This window comes from Drosophila biarmipes, chromosome 3R (assembly GCF_025231255.1).
Source record: "Drosophila biarmipes strain raj3 chromosome 3R, RU_DBia_V1.1, whole genome shotgun sequence".
In the NCBI taxonomy this organism is placed as follows: Eukaryota; Metazoa; Arthropoda; class Insecta; order Diptera; family Drosophilidae; genus Drosophila; species Drosophila biarmipes.
Window position 1 is genome coordinate 30750591 of NC_066616.1, and position 14011 is coordinate 30764601.

The 14011-nt window shown below is 48.1% G+C and overlaps 9 protein-coding genes across 9 annotated transcripts; 6 read left to right on the forward strand and 3 right to left on the reverse strand.

The window, feature by feature from the left end:
- Window positions 1-3825: 3825 nt before the first annotated feature.
- LOC108025084 (uncharacterized) lies at window positions 3826-4974 on the forward strand. The gene is made up of 2 exons (XM_017095343.3): window positions 3826-4094; window positions 4593-4974. The coding sequence occupies exons 1-2, from the start codon at window positions 3826-3828 to the stop codon at window positions 4927-4929; spliced, it is 606 nt and encodes a 201-aa protein (XP_016950832.1). The 3' UTR covers window positions 4930-4974.
- On the reverse strand, window positions 4934-6813 carry LOC108025083 (tRNA (adenine(58)-N(1))-methyltransferase catalytic subunit TRMT61A). The gene is made up of 3 exons (XM_017095342.3): window positions 6567-6813; window positions 6053-6511; window positions 4934-5309 (listed from the first exon to the last, which is right to left on the reverse strand). The coding sequence occupies exons 1-3, from the start codon at window positions 6733-6735 to the stop codon at window positions 4972-4974; spliced, it is 966 nt and encodes a 321-aa protein (XP_016950831.1). The 5' UTR covers window positions 6736-6813; the 3' UTR covers window positions 4934-4971.
- Window positions 6814-7039: 226 nt separating this feature from the next.
- Window positions 7040-7751, forward strand: LOC108025059 (60S ribosomal protein L34). The gene is made up of 2 exons (XM_017095316.2): window positions 7040-7200; window positions 7263-7751. Exons 1-2 carry the CDS (start codon window positions 7136-7138, stop codon window positions 7678-7680), a joined length of 483 nt encoding a protein of 160 aa, XP_016950805.1. The 5' UTR covers window positions 7040-7135; the 3' UTR covers window positions 7681-7751.
- Window positions 7752-8219: 468 nt separating this feature from the next.
- Window positions 8220-8669, forward strand: LOC108025551 (uncharacterized). The gene is made up of 2 exons (XM_017096083.3): window positions 8220-8307; window positions 8366-8669. The coding sequence occupies exons 1-2, from the start codon at window positions 8273-8275 to the stop codon at window positions 8667-8669; spliced, it is 339 nt and encodes a 112-aa protein (XP_016951572.1). The 5' UTR covers window positions 8220-8272.
- LOC108025550 (phosphatidylinositol N-acetylglucosaminyltransferase subunit P) lies at window positions 8635-9119 on the forward strand. The gene has a single exon (XM_017096082.2). It carries the CDS (start codon window positions 8635-8637, stop codon window positions 9109-9111), a length of 477 nt encoding a protein of 158 aa, XP_016951571.1. The 3' UTR covers window positions 9112-9119.
- Window positions 9102-9828, reverse strand: LOC108025549 (pre-rRNA-processing protein TSR2 homolog). Its single transcript, XM_017096081.3, has 2 exons — window positions 9662-9828; window positions 9102-9604 (listed from the first exon to the last, which is right to left on the reverse strand). Exons 1-2 carry the CDS (start codon window positions 9806-9808, stop codon window positions 9149-9151), a joined length of 603 nt encoding a protein of 200 aa, XP_016951570.1. The 5' UTR covers window positions 9809-9828; the 3' UTR covers window positions 9102-9148.
- Window positions 9829-10016: 188 nt separating this feature from the next.
- On the forward strand, window positions 10017-11104 carry LOC108025418 (DNA replication complex GINS protein SLD5). The gene is made up of 3 exons (XM_017095899.3): window positions 10017-10192; window positions 10255-10708; window positions 10765-11104. Exons 1-3 carry the CDS (start codon window positions 10082-10084, stop codon window positions 10884-10886), a joined length of 687 nt encoding a protein of 228 aa, XP_016951388.1. The 5' UTR covers window positions 10017-10081; the 3' UTR covers window positions 10887-11104.
- A 98-nt stretch (window positions 11105-11202) lies between these two features.
- LOC108025417 (UMP-CMP kinase) lies at window positions 11203-12370 on the forward strand. Its single transcript, XM_017095898.3, has one exon. The coding sequence runs from the start codon at window positions 11305-11307 to the stop codon at window positions 12064-12066; it is 762 nt and encodes a 253-aa protein (XP_016951387.1). The 5' UTR covers window positions 11203-11304; the 3' UTR covers window positions 12067-12370.
- A 188-nt stretch (window positions 12371-12558) lies between these two features.
- LOC108025416 (charged multivesicular body protein 2a) lies at window positions 12559-13821 on the reverse strand. The gene is made up of 2 exons (XM_017095897.3): window positions 13379-13821; window positions 12559-13318 (listed from the first exon to the last, which is right to left on the reverse strand). The coding sequence occupies exons 1-2, from the start codon at window positions 13689-13691 to the stop codon at window positions 12855-12857; spliced, it is 777 nt and encodes a 258-aa protein (XP_016951386.1). The 5' UTR covers window positions 13692-13821; the 3' UTR covers window positions 12559-12854.
- Window positions 13822-14011: the final 190 nt, after the last annotated feature.

The following is a 14011-nucleotide window of genomic DNA, read 5'->3' on the forward strand; positions in this document are numbered from 1 at the left end:
TTGTTGTTGCAGCTGCAGGCAATGCCACTTGCAACAACAGCAACTATATAGAACACAGCTGTGCCAGGCAAAATAATAAAAAAATAAATAGAAGAAAAAATGATACCAAAGTATGGGTACTTGAGGAAAAAAACGTAGAAACAATTATTGCCATTAGCAAATTGGAAATATTTTCTGCTGTTGTTCGACTTGGCGGCTGTTTTTTTTCTCACGGCTCGGGTAAAAGCCTTTCCTTTCACCAAGCAGCAAAAATCATCTCTGCCCAATTGGTTTGTCAATAAGCACAATTGAAATCAGCGATCATCTACGTAATTAGCCAGCAGCGGCGAAGGAGAACCACCGGGCAGCGGAAAAGTGGTGCTAAAACCCGAGAGGGCGAGAAGAAATGTAATTTGTTTTCACACAACATAATCAACATGATAACCCCGGCCGAAAACGTCTTTAGATTGAGTCTAATGATGATAAACGCTTTTACTGTGAGGTAACTACAGACTCCTGACACCGACGCAAGGCTCTCTGTGGGGCGGGACGGCCAGCCGGGGACTGCACCACCAGGCACCACCGAAAGATGCAGATAGGGGGATGCCGGGCAGGGGGCTCGAGTGGTTGGCTGGGCCAATAATAAGTCAACATTCCAAGGCGTGTTAAGAGATGCTCGATTAAATGCCTCAATTGTGGCTCATATTGAACACCAACGGGCACCGGGCAACGGGCACTGGGCAACAGACAGTCTGAGCCAAAAGTCGACGATCCGGCCAACATCGACACCACACACCACCTGTCTGCGGAGTACAAAAAAGGGGCAGACGGAGTGGAAGAAGCAGCGGCAGCAAACAGCACGCCCCCACCAACGGTCAACTCGCAGCTCGCAGCTCGGTGGGGCAGTGGTGCACTCGGTGGGGCAGAGGTGCTCGTACTGCGCCTGCCTGACTTTTAGCACCGCCGCAGACTGGGCGAAATCGTTTAGTGTCGTACCTAACTAAGAAAACGTATTTTCAATATCGAAATTATTATTATTAGCTGACAGCAAATCGCGGTTTTCAGTTTTCAACTGACTTTCCGCGGCTGTTCGCCGGCTCATGTTGTAATAAATGGACGGGACTCGGGCCCCAGTACTCCCTCTGTGTATACACTTTGTGTGATGTGCGAGTGCTGGGCCAGAACAAAAGGGTTCCCTGCATGCGGGCGGGTTTATCGGGTCAATTGGGAGTCGGTGGTTCTGGGACCGAAATGGTTAAAACCAGAGTATTAGGTAGGGGAAAAGGTGAAAAACGTCGCTATTTAATTAATTTAATTATAAAGGAAGATCGCACTTTACACCTACTATGCCATTTTAAGCGGGTGCTCTAAAGGGATGGGTACTCGACAAATATTAAATAAATAAAGAAAAACAAAAAATCTGCAAAATAAATATATAATTATAATATATATGTATATCTCCAAGGCCAACAAAATGTTTACTTAAAATGTTATAAAGATTTTAGAAAACCAATCATACAAATTGTGTATTTTGTATTCAAAATTAATAAAATAATTTTATTAATAATATAACAAGAAGGTATTAATATTTCCGAGTTCTACAAGTAAGCAAGCTTTATTCATAATTAATAGTTATGTATGATAGTAAGATACTTAGAAAAAACCAACTAAATATATTATTAACCAGTAATTGCCTTGTTTTTTCTACCCTTTCATTTAATTATATACCTGTAAAGAGTATCCACATGGCCACCACCTGGGAGCCCAGCGAGCGGCACTGGCTGCCATCAATTTTCGCTCGTCCCTCGCTATCGGAGACTTTGGGGCCGGCTTCTAAAGGTGAGAAACTGGCCATATAGCTGGCGGGTGTACGGCTGCACCCTGGTAACACACACACACACACCCAGGCAACTTGGACCACAGAGCCAGGCCGGCACAATTATATGCCATTTTGCAAAAAAAAAAGAGAGAAAAAACTTTCAATAAAAATAATCATATCCAAATGAAACTTATGCACAGCTAAGCAGGTGTTTAGTGACGAGTCAAGCGGCGGGTTCAGTGGTTTCGATGTTTGATTTCGGCCAAAGGTGAAAAGCTGAAGAGCTGAAAAGCGCCGACCCCTGGAAGCGACTCCCCCTGGTGCTTGGAAGGTGGAAATTCGTTCCAGTTGTCGATTCATCAAACAAGATAATCCGGATGGCCAGCGCAAAGTAACGAGGCGAGCTGTGATAAGCAACACGTTGTATCGAATTACCGATCTTCCAATTAACCGACCAGAAATGCGGCGTGGACCTTTAATTTCTTCAAATACGCCAACTCACGCAGCATCCACCAGATACTAGGAAATTTTATTGGCCATTGCAGCCGCAAACACACAATAGACACATTTTGTAAGCAACAGCGGGGGGCTAATCAACTTCAAACGAGAACAATCGCGCCGAGTTGGTTTCTCGACAGGATCGATGGGAATTGCAAGTGGTTACTGGGTTGGTGGGGGTAATACTTATGTAGGAAAACCACCTCGAACGATGGAAAACGATTGAATCAATAGTAAACACATTGCTCAACGGGTATCTCTGGGGAAAATCTAAATACGAGTCGATTGTTAGGAAATATCTAACATATCTAATATTTTGCAAGAGAAACTAACTACCAAAATGGCATAATTTAATCAAAGCTTTTAAATCTCCTAGTACTTATTTCCAGTTTATTCAGGAAATCTAAATGACACCAAGCCTATGAATCATTTTATCGAGTTAACTAGCACTTTATGATACGATATACATTTAAATATTTTAGGATAATTTAAAGTCGTTACCAAATCTGGTTTTAAGTTGCGTGTCAGTACAGATTGTTTCTAATCTGCAATCTCAAAATGCCAATTGAATGTTAGGGGTTATAAGGTAGCAACTAAGCAAACAATGAATATTTATAATACTACAAATATGCAAGATAATTTTATTAAATATTTACATATTACAAGCCTCGTAGCACGTTAGGAAATATTTAATTTAATAACCATCATATTTTGCTCCCCAATTAATCCCTTATTGTTGGCTAATCAACGAGGAAGCAAACCGTGGCTTTGCAGATCAAAGGCGATCTACAAGTGCTTTGAAGGGAGAGCAGCGGAAAACTGAATGACTACCGAGAACCCATTGCGATCGATGCAAAATGATTGAATTCAATACGGGGCTGTGGCACTTAACATCCATCAAAACACTAAACGAGGAGTATTTAGAACGGCAACCAGTTGTTGCCGGTTGCACATGCAACATGTTGTCGGTTGACATATGAGCAGCAGCAACATCAGCGGCAACGGCGGCTGGCAAAGAAGAAAGGAACTTTTGCCGCCACACCAAAGTCCGGTGTTTCTCGACGAGCAGCGGCTACTACACAGGAATCCCCGGGAACCCGGGCAGCCTGGGCAGCCTGGGGACCTAACAAGCCGAAGAAGCCGGCCCAGAATTATGTAACAACCGCCGCACTGGCAGTGGCCTGCAAATTTGCAAGTCAAGAGTCCAAGAGTCACTGGAGATGTCACTCTCTGCGGATGGACAACTCGGCGGACAGATGAGCAAAGCGGCCGCCGCCTGGGTTTCCTCCCCGGTTCCTGGGCTCCTCCGCCGCCCATTCGCTTGGCTGTTGAACTTAATCCCAGCATGATGGTGCAACATTCGCCGAGTGTCCGTTGTCCTGGCAAGGTTGTTATGGACGCACAACCACCATCGCCGCTTGTTTGTTTGTTGTGGCAAACACAGGTGGTGGTGGTGTGCATGTGAAGGGGATTAAACCGTAGGAAACCACTGGAAACAGCAACACTTGTCCGACGAATAGCCACCGAGGATGATCTCACGACGCGACAAATTGCTGCAGCAGCCGTGGGAGCAGCTGCGGTACGCCCAGCACCGCGAGAAGGTCATGTCCGCCCGCCCAGCCATCGACACCCACACGCCCCGTGCCCACGAGCACGTGCAGCGCAAGTGGAAGAAGCAGCAGGTCGAGCGGGAGCGCCAGCAGCAGATCGAGCGGGAGAACCTGCGGCTCCTCCAGAAGCTGGGCGACATCATGCGCACCAAGCGCATCAACAACCTCTGGCTGGAGCCGAGGCCCAAGTGAGTGGTGCAGGGCGAGGGAGCCCTGCCATACGTGACTCAAAAAGGGAATCTCTTTCGATCCAAAAAATAACATTTGTTGCTTTTAATTTTAACCATTTATAGTTCAATTTGTAGTTGATTGACTGATTACTTATAGGTGTTATTAATTTCCCTGATTTATTCACCTTAGCAACATAAGCGGAACTGTTACCAATCAGCCATATTTTTAATGAAGTATTTCTAATTGATATACCAAACTAATAAGTATTTGTTAGCTATAACTAACTTTGAAATTATTTTACTTGATTTTTATATAATATTATTGAAAATTAAGTAACCCATAAATCTAAGGTTGAAGTAGGTATCAAAAAAAATAAAATTATTGTTTTAAGGGCATCATACATTCAGACAAACAAACTTTTTTAATATATGGGCTAATTTCTTCTGATTTCAGTTTTTATGCCGTTTTTGAAAAATATTTAAACAATCCTACAATCACTTTTATCTTTATCTCAGTTTCCTCAATCGGGAGAAGCTCTTTCCCACCCGCCCGTACTCCAGTCTCCCGGAGATCGTCACCATTTACGGGAAACAACCGCCGGGCCCGCTCATCTACGGCATGCTGCCCAAGCCGACGGTCGTGGGTCGGTGTCCCACCTGCAGCGGCAATCCGGAGCGCACCGAGGTGGCCATTCCCGAGCAGCGCACTCCTTGGGCGCCGGAGCGGAAGTCCTGGAACCGGAAGCACCAGGAGCAGGATAAGAAGCCGCGCTGCTACCACTGCGGATTCGTAAAGACCACCGAACGCAAGTTCTTCGAGGAGTTCTCCTACTCCTACTCCTACGACGAATGATGGAGCTCGCGGATTTATAGTCAAATAAAAGGAAATTCAAGTTTATTTATCAGCCTTTGGTATGTTCGGTGGCAAAGTGGCAAAGGTAAGGAAGCCCGTGTGGCCGGGCAGCGTTTGGGGATTGCTGGAGGTCAGGTACTTTTTCACCTCCTTGGGCGCTTTGCTCTCCTCGGCATTGGCCGCCGTCGTCGCCGTCGCCTCATCGGTTTTGGGCAATTTAAGGAACTCCAGATCGATGACGGGCAGCGTGCGGGTCTTGACCACACTCTCCTGCTGCAGCACCTCCAGGGAGACGATCTCGTTGAAGCCCAGCTGGGTCAGCTGCTGGATGCAGCGCTGCGACTGCTCAATGCAGGGCGAGAACGAGCAGAAGCGACCGCCTGGGGGAGAAACGAAGGGGAAATCAGGTTTACATGGGTTGTTATATTGAATTATTACCCTAATTTAACGAAAATCTTTGAAACAATACCCCTATTTTTGCATTTGTTTAACATATAAATATGCAAACGGGTTTACCCAACTTTCGCCACATCTTTGGTGTTCGATTGGGTTGCCTTTTAAGACGTGGTTACCCTAGGTCCGGTGCAGACCTGCTGAACAATTGAAGTTCCCATCCGCCTAATGACAAACTCGCCCGGTCAGCCTGCCTTGGCCGCATCAAGTGTCAAAAGCGGGCTCATTCAATGTCAAACACGGTGAAATGGCAGCCCGACTGACTAGCTGACTGGATCTCTGGCCCGCTGGATGGATAACTGGCTGACTGACCGACAGTGTTGTGGTACAAAGGTATTTTATAATATTTCTCCTAACTAGGTACATTGCAATAAGAGTTAAAACCTTTTTTGTCAATAATTTTCTAAGAATTTTAAGGGTTTTACAAAATATTAACATCCTATTTCTGTAAAAAATAATAAATTACGTTACATATTCTATTACCGAAGGAGTGAGATAACCATTTAGAAACCTTCCCATGGTACCTATTTACCCCAGCATGTTGTACCTATCCAAGGCAACTCCCAAATGTACCCCGCCTGCACTGCCAAGCCGAGATATCCGCCTGATTGCCGGATTGCCCGCAAAAGGACGCTGACAACTAGTTGTCAACGCGATGTTGGCCACTCACCGGACAGCTTCAACGCCTTGAAGGCGTGCGGCACCGCGAGATCGGGTGCGGGCAGATCCAAGAAGACCGCGTCGGCCTTTCCGTCCAACTCCGCGCCGAAGCCCAGGTTGCACACATCCCGGTGGTAGACGGTGACGAAGTCGGCGATGCCATGTCGGCGGAACTCGTCGCGTGCCTGATCCGCTCGAGCCTCGTGGAAATCGAAGGTGTGCAGGTGCCCAGTGGGCTTGAGGGCCCGCAGGAAGTAGTGCGACAGGGAACCGGATCCTGTGCCCGATTCAATGACCACCGCACCGGGTCGCACCTCCAGTTGGTGGATAATCATGCTGATGTCCGGGGTATAGATGATCTGGGTGCGGTGGGGGAGGGTTTGGGTCCACAGCTCCGGCGTGGGCTGCAGGACATGGGCCCAGCCCTTGGAGAGCTCCACCTTGCTTCCATACTCCACGCCTATGATGTCTGTAATAAACATTTATTTTAGAAAATGCTATAAACCAAAGAATTTTAAACTTACTTTCAACTTTTAGGGATCCATAGTTCGTCTGGAAGATGTGCGGTATGGTTTCGCCTTTTTTGTTGACTATTTCCGGCACCGCCTCGATGGCATGCATGGAACTGACACTTAGGTAGAGTATCACCACATCGCCCTTCTCTATGTGGGTCTTGGGCTTCAGAAAACTCATGTTTTAAGTCAAAAACTAAAGAAACTGCGGTTTATTTACAAAATAAGCGCGTGTTTGAAATATAGGGATGGGAGTTTGGTAAGATCAACAGGCTATCGATATATCTTACCAGGGCTGGAACAACACAATGTTTGGCTGGTATCGATAGTACTATCGGGCTTGGTTCCATCCCTAGCTTTTCTTCTTCCTTCTTTTGATTTCCGGAGAGGTTTGTGTTTTAATTTTATTAACTATTTTGATTGCAAAAAGCGTTTCTAAAGCTTATATAAAGTTGAAGAAATATGTATACTATGTGCCAACAAACCACTCATGCTATGGACCCCATGTTTATTGATCTTTTTCATGTCTTGTTTGGAAATAATGGATATTCCGGGCGATATTATGGTTTAGCAGCCTGAAAATGGTGCAGCGTTTGACTTTGAGGCGACGTCTGTCGTACAACACCCGCTCCAACAAGAGGCGCATGTGAGTACATGATGTTTTGAGAGATCCAGAGGCTTACTAAAGGCTGTGCCATTTGTTTACAGTGTGCGCACTCCCGGAGGCCGCCTGGTGTACCAGTACGTGAAGAAGAACCCCACGGTTCCGCGCTGCGGCCAGTGCAAGGAGAAGCTGCACGGAATCACGCCCTCCAGGCCCAGCGAGCGTCCCAGGATGTCCAAGCGCCTGAAGACCGTCTCCAGGACCTACGGCGGAGTGCTGTGCCACAGCTGCCTGCGCGAGCGCATCGTCCGCGCCTTCCTCATCGAGGAGCAGAAGATCGTCAAGGCGCTGAAGAGCCAGCGCGAGGCTCTGGTCAAGCCCGTCAAGAAGGTGGTGGAGAAGAAGCCGGCGAAGGCCAAGGCCGCCGCCAAGAAGCCGGTGGGCAAGTCGGCCGGCAAGCCCGGAGCCAAGGCGGTCGGCAAGAAGCCCGCCCCCAAGGGCGTCGTCAAGTCCAAGAAGTAAATCGCCCACCTAGCCAACCCAAGGGATCTGATTTTGGACTGCTTTTTGTAATAAAGAAACCACAAACTGGACTAGTTAACAGCACCTTTTAATCGGCAGTTGGTAGTGCGAGTGAAGTTAACTTTGTTTTAAACTCCATTAAAAGTTTATAGGTTCATAACCAAACTATCAGAATGTTTTTTATAATATATCTACATTTGAAAACAACATACAGATGTTTTAGAAATTTATTTATTAGTGAAATATATAGTATATAGTGTGTTAAAGTCTTTTCTAAACTATTAAAGTAAAAGTTTCATCAGACAGATATAAGCTTTTTTAACTGACAATATAAATACAGTCATTAAATAAATGTGATCTATAATCAACGAATTTTTAGGCTAATTAAAGGAATTTATCTTTTAAGTTTAACGTATTATTTATTCATAGTACGCGCTCTATTTTCTATTTTAAATATTTAAAAGATTAATTTAAACTTTTAAGTTGCAACTTGTTGAAAACAGCTGTTCAGGAGGTAAACAAGCGGATTGCTTCTTCTTCTATGTTTGCCATTCTCATTTTCCACTGACATGCAAATTGGTTACAAACTTTTATGATGCCTCAAATAGCTAAAAAACCAAATGAATCGTGAGTTTACGAAAAGTTTAACTTATTTAACACAACTAAGCAATGTTTTGTTCACCAGCACAATAAGAGTGCCCTTTGAGACGCCACGCCTGGCCGAGATCGCCTACCGAGTGCTGAACGTGGACCAGGAGCCGCGCCGCAACTTCGTGCAGAAAACGTTGAGCCTGGACGGCGATGTCCTGGTGGTCCACTTCCAGGCCGACCAAGTGAAGAGCCTGCGCACCGCCATCACCTCCTTCTTCGAGAGCCTGCTGCTCTGCCAGGACACCATCAAGCAGTTTGGGGACTCCGCAGAGGACAAGCCCATCCCCGACAGCACCGAGGAGGATGCCGGAGCACAGTCCGGCTCCGACTCCGCATAGGGCCATCTATGGCTTCGCCTTCTACATGCTGTTTACCGTCCTGTTCCTCGTCTACGTGGCCTGGGCCCTGCTACCCCGGGAATTCGGCCTGCACTCCTACCTGCCCGACAAGTACTTCGCCGTCTTTGTGCCCTTCCTGGTGCTGGTCTTCGCCTGGTTCTTTGCCTTCCTCATCTATCCGGCCATAAATCTCTCGATGACCGCGAATGTGGATGCCATTGCCTCCGTGGTGGACCCCAAGTTGGTGCTGCCCAAGGGCGCGGAGTTTACCTCCTGGTCGCAGTTGCAAAAGGGCCAGGAGAGCAAGGAATCCGAGACGAAGAAGCTCTCCCCAGTGAACTGCAACCTGTGCAAAAGCTTCCACCAGCCCGTGACAAGGGCGCCCATTCCACCACTGCGGTTTCTTGACCTCCAGGAAGTAAATACAGCGTATTACAACTAAAAAACTAATAGATTGCTTTTAATAAGCCCAAAGAAGATCACTTTCTTCGCACGGTGGTCCAGCCCTCCTCGGGCTCCACGAATTCCTGGGCCTGCTGTTTGCGGGTCTGCGAGCGCGTCATCCGGCCACTGCTGCTGGGAGCGTCTTCGTCTTCCATCTCATCATCATCCTCCTCGTCGTCGTCATCCATGTCCTCATCGGAGGAGGAGTCCCCCTCAATGGGCGTGTAGGTGATCTTTACATCCGGACGCAGCCACTCCTTGCCGGCAGGAAGCTTACTCAGCTCCGCCTCGATCTGTGGATACTGATTCTGCTGGGCCATCAGCTTGTAGCGCAGCAGATTTCGGCAAATCTCCGGAATGGAGTCGTCGTCGCAGAGGGTATTGAACTCCTGGTCCATCAGCTCCTCCACGACCTCCTGCAGCTCGCCCTGGGTGATGTTCTCATTGGATATGCAGTACTGATAGGTGTAGTCCATGATTTCTATGGCCACCTGCAGGGGATGCATTGGGATTAGGTTAGAAAGGAACTTAGAGATGTTTGAACCCACCTGCTGCCCATTGCGTCCGCCCATGCCATGCTCCACCGCCAGCCGCAGATCCTGCCAGTGGTTGAAGATCTTCTCCACAATCAGGCGGAAATTCTTTTGGAACTCGGTTTGTTGTGTGGCTGCCATGCTGTTCGGGATAAGTGACATTCGCAGGGAGTAACTGACACACCGTTGGCCATTCGCAGGGAACAACTAAAAATTAAAAATGTATTTAAATTTTAGAATGTTTAAAAATAGGCTTCAAGTGTAAGAGATTTAAAAAAAAATTTTTTTAATCTAATGTTTAATTTAAAAATGTATTATATTTTAAATACTTAAAACAGTGTTGCAAGTCGTCGCAAGTATTTTTATGTTGCCATTCTCTGAAAGCCGCCAACATTGCGCCAAAAACTACCAAAATAAACAAACAACCCCAAAACCATGTCGGATGTTGAAGATGTGCCCGAAACCCAGCTGGAAATCGACGTGAGCGATGGAGCAGGACTGGAGGAGGAGGATGACGACGACATGGAGCAGATCACAGCCCAAAAGGTAGGGTATACTGACAGGGAATCCTTAAAAACTCTATAAACAAAACATTTCCCTCCCCACAGGTGCTGGAGATCCTGGAGACAGCCTGGATCAACGAGATGTGTGCCCCCGAGATCCTGCCCAGCCAGACGGACATGCTGGAGCTGATGGTCTCCCAGGTGGCCCACATGGAGGAGCAGATGCGCGACCTGGACAAGAACGATTTCCGGGCGGTGGTGCACTCCATGGAACTGGAGAGGGTGCGCTACATAATGGCCAGCTACCTGCGGTGTCGCCTCCAGAAGATCGAGACCTTCACGCAGCACATCCTCAACCAGGAGGCGAGTCGCGAGCCGGACGACAAGCGCCTGTCCCCGGAGGAGACCAAGTTCGCCCAGGAGTTCGCCGCCAATGTGGACGAGTACTTCCACAAGGTGGCCACCCAGTACATGCCCAACCAGCAGAGGGGCGAGGCCGAGCAGAGGATCGTGACGCCCAACCTGATGAGCCATGTCTTCCTCAAGGCCAATGTGGCGGGTAACTATAACCAACTTATTGAGATTCAAGATTTTAAAGGCTGGTTCCCTTTTCAGTGCCCGCCGTGATCGTGGGCGTCGATGATGAGGAGGTGGACATGGCCGCCGGCTCCCAGCACATTATTCCCTACCAGCTGGTAGCCGACTTGATACAGAACAACCAGGCGCAGCTAATTTAATAGGCTTATTTACCAGGTAAAATGTAATTATAATAAAAGTGAGAAAATCATAATCATGCTGTGACCACAAAGTTGCTTAGCTTGTAATAGGGAACCTTTGTAGAGATTGATAAGTTAAGTGATATTGTGGATTACGAACAATTAATTTAAATTTTAAGTTTCTTCATATGTAAACATAAAATATGAAAAATAATATTCAAAACCGGAAGTAAACTGCATTGAAAGTGCCATTCAAATCGCGCTCCCGCGCAAAGCCGGCCCCGCGGCCAGTGTTGGTCAGCGCCCGCCCTCTCCGAACAGCTGCGCTTGTGCGTGACGTCACAGAGTGTTACGCTTCCAGTGGAAGGCAGCGCAGTGGTGAGCTATACACACGAACCACGCACTCAATTAGCCCCGAAATTCCCGAGTTCAGTCGTCAATGTGGCGGGCTTTGGCGCAAACGGCATTGAGAGCAGCAGATAGGTCACCAGCAGCTGGACTACTCCCCCCCAAGTTCGCCCCTCTAACGCTGACGCAGCAGTTGCAATTGCGACATTCCAGCAAGGCCAGTGAAGCGAGACCCCAGCAGCCACCTTACAAAGTCGCCAGCATGAGCGTGGAGAAGCCAAAGGTTGTCTTCGTTTTGGGCGGTCCGGGCGCCGGAAAGGGCACCCAGTGCTCCAAGATCGTGGACCGCTTCCAGTTCACCCATCTCTCGGCGGGCGATCTGCTGCGCGAGGAGCGCTCCCGCGAGGGCTCCGAGTTCGGCAACCTGATCGAGGACTACATCCGCAATGGCAAGATTGTGCCCGTGGAGGTCACGTGCTCGCTGCTGGAGAACGCCATGAAGGCGTCGGGCAAGTCCAGGTTCCTCATCGACGGCTTCCCCAGGAACCAGGACAATCTGGACGGCTGGAATCGCCAGATGTCCGAGAAGGTGGACATGCAGTTCGTGCTCTTCTTCGACTGCAGCGAGGATGTGTGCGTCCAGCGGTGTCTGGGACGCGGCCAGAGTGGCTCCGGGCGCACGGACGACAACATGGAGAGCCTCAAGAAGCGCATCTCCACCTACAACAACGACTCGCTGCCCATCATCAAGTTCTTCGAGGGCGCCGGCCAGGTCAAAAGGGTCGACGCCAGTCCGGATGCGGAGGCGGTGTTCGGCGAGGTGGAGAGGCTGTTCCTGGCCAGCGGCTTCTAGATGCCGTGCTCCTATTCCGCTTCTCTGAGTGTAGTGTGCTATCTTTCCCCTTCATTTGTACTCCTCCAAATATATACGCTTGTTAATAGTAATGGAAAAGACACTTTTTCTCCGCCCGCGATAAGGTAAAAGATACATAGAAAAAGTATACTTAATTAGGGAAAGAGGTACACATCTTCGTCGGTATCTGGTTGAAAGGATTCGGAAGCCCAATGGAATTGTAATGTTTAAGAAATGGAGTTTGTGGAAAATAATTTTTAGTTGGATCATTTGGAAAGCAATAAACAGTATCAATGAAAAATCACCTGTTCCTATACTGTATTCAACTTAAATATTATTTACCATCGATGTATGTGCAGCTGCTATCTTGAAATTTCGTTTGTCACCTCCAAAAGGTGTCATTTCTTTATCCAGATAAGACACAATCGGTTGTTGAAACACCTGCTTGAAAGTATTCAAATTGAAACCCATAAAATATGATAATCAACAAAGTTTCTCAATTCCTCTTGCTTAATTTTATTGAAGACAGGCATGAAATGTATACAACTTTTAAAATACCGAATTTTGCATAGCTCTAAAGTAACAAATATTGCGAATTTTATGTAACTACTTAGTACTTCCCACTTATAGCGCGCAAATGGTAATTACTCATCGATTTTTCAAGCACGCAGGGAAGGAAAATCACAAGCATTCTCTTTAGTTTAACATTCGCTTTCCGGGAGATACAAACAGGTGTGGTGTGGGTGGCTCTTATATAAAACGGGCGGGCAGTGCTTCCTGGGAGTAGCTCAATCCTTGCGCAGCTTGTCCAGGCGCGCCTGCAGATCCGCATCGGCGTCGGACATGGGCGAGGAGGCGCCGCTGCCACCGGAAGCTCCTGATCCCCCTGCTCCGCCTCCTCCTGCGCCGCCCCCGCCTCCAGCGGCCCCAGCGCCACCCACTCCGCCGGCGGCCACCGCCTGGGGTCCTTTCTGGGCGCCAGCGCCCCCTGCTATGGACAGGGAACCCGAGGCGGAGGGAAGATCTCCCAGCTGTTCGCCCAGCTGCAGGCCCAGTTCGTCCAGCACTTGGGAGACCACGGCATCCGTCTCCTCCTCGTCGCCCTCATCCTCCATGGCATCGTCGATGGCGTCGTTGATCATCTCCTCCTTCATGTCCATCATTTCGGACTGCTTCTCGAAGTCCTGCAGGATCTTCTGGATTTGCGGGAGATTCAGCTGGCGGTTCATGTTCTGCATGGCCTTGGTGACACCTGGATGGGGAGTACATGAAGTTAGTAAGCCTAAGGATGAGCTGATTAACCCATATCTACCCTTCATGGCCTGCGCCATTGTGTTCTGCGACTTGAGCGTCTGGATTTTGAGGGACACCGCCTGGATGTTGGCCTTCATCAGCATGAACTTCTTGGCGTAGCGCCGTGTGCGCACCAGATCCTTTGCCATGATCTTCACCGCGTCCATCTGGCCCTCCTTGGCCATCTTCTTGATGTCCGCGATGATCTTCTTCTCCTGCTGCTCCATCTTCATCCGCTCGCGGTCCAGGTCCCGCATCGCCTTGTTCAGCGCCCGCTGGTTCTTGCGCAGCATCTCATCGGGGCTGATCTTCTTGCCGAATAGCCAGTCCATTTTGAGGATGTTTTCTAAGCACCAGAGCCAATTGCGAAGGAATGACGAAGTTTCTTGGAGATTCTCAAAGATTACTCATCGACCAAAACAATAAGCGCAGGGTGTGTGCGATTGTAAGGTGGTCAAGGCGTGTCTGCGCTTCCAGGAGAATGTATTGGAAAGAAGAAGCAGCTGTGCCGGGGCACTTGAGTTTGAACTGTTCCCATTGCATTCAATGGAAAATTGCACAGCTACAGGTGGTTATGGAAAGGCATTTTTAAAATCAGTTGCCTACTATATTCAAAGGATTTAATAAAAGAAAAAAAAACGTTCTTAAATAA

Excerpts from the sequence above, each read along its gene's own strand:
- LOC108025418 (XM_017095899.3), top strand. The coding sequence starts at position 10,082 with ATGTCGGATGTTGAAGATGTGCCCGAAACCCAGCTGGAAATCGACGTG. Across the intron at positions 10,193-10,254 it reads AGCAGATCACAGCCCAAAAG|GTGCTGGAGATCCTGGAGAC; the intron begins GTAGGGTATACT and ends CCCTCCCCACAG. Across the intron at positions 10,709-10,764 it reads CCTCAAGGCCAATGTGGCGG|TGCCCGCCGTGATCGTGGGC; the intron begins GTAACTATAACC and ends TTCCCTTTTCAG.
- LOC108025084 (XM_017095343.3), top strand. The coding sequence starts at position 3,826 with ATGATCTCACGACGCGACAAATTGCTGCAGCAGCCGTGGGAGCAGCTG. Across the intron at positions 4,095-4,592 it reads TGGCTGGAGCCGAGGCCCAA|TTTCCTCAATCGGGAGAAGC; the intron begins GTGAGTGGTGCA and ends TCTTTATCTCAG.
- LOC108025083 (XM_017095342.3), bottom strand. The coding sequence starts at position 6,735 with ATGAGTTTTCTGAAGCCCAAGACCCACATAGAGAAGGGCGATGTGGTG. Across the intron at positions 6,512-6,566 it reads TGGATCCCTAAAAGTTGAAA|ACATCATAGGCGTGGAGTAT; the intron begins GTAAGTTTAAAA and ends TGTTTATTACAG. Across the intron at positions 5,310-6,052 it reads CAAGGCGTTGAAGCTGTCCG|GCGGTCGCTTCTGCTCGTTC; the intron begins GTGAGTGGCCAA and ends TTTCTCCCCCAG.
- LOC108025059 (XM_017095316.2), top strand. The coding sequence starts at position 7,136 with ATGGTGCAGCGTTTGACTTTGAGGCGACGTCTGTCGTACAACACCCGC. Across the intron at positions 7,201-7,262 it reads CGCTCCAACAAGAGGCGCAT|TGTGCGCACTCCCGGAGGCC; the intron begins GTGAGTACATGA and ends ATTTGTTTACAG.
- LOC108025550 (XM_017096082.2), top strand. The coding sequence starts at position 8,635 with ATGCCGGAGCACAGTCCGGCTCCGACTCCGCATAGGGCCATCTATGGC.
- LOC108025416 (XM_017095897.3), bottom strand. The coding sequence starts at position 13,691 with ATGGACTGGCTATTCGGCAAGAAGATCAGCCCCGATGAGATGCTGCGC. Across the intron at positions 13,319-13,378 it reads AATGGCGCAGGCCATGAAGG|GTGTCACCAAGGCCATGCAG; the intron begins GTAGATATGGGT and ends CTCCCCATCCAG.
- LOC108025551 (XM_017096083.3), top strand. The coding sequence starts at position 8,273 with ATGATGCCTCAAATAGCTAAAAAACCAAATGAATC. Across the intron at positions 8,308-8,365 it reads GCTAAAAAACCAAATGAATC|CACAATAAGAGTGCCCTTTG; the intron begins GTGAGTTTACGA and ends TTTGTTCACCAG.
- LOC108025417 (XM_017095898.3), top strand. The coding sequence starts at position 11,305 with ATGTGGCGGGCTTTGGCGCAAACGGCATTGAGAGCAGCAGATAGGTCA.
- LOC108025549 (XM_017096081.3), bottom strand. The coding sequence starts at position 9,808 with ATGTCACTTATCCCGAACAGCATGGCAGCCACACAACAAACCGAGTTC. Across the intron at positions 9,605-9,661 it reads GCGGACGCAATGGGCAGCAG|GTGGCCATAGAAATCATGGA; the intron begins GTGGGTTCAAAC and ends CATCCCCTGCAG.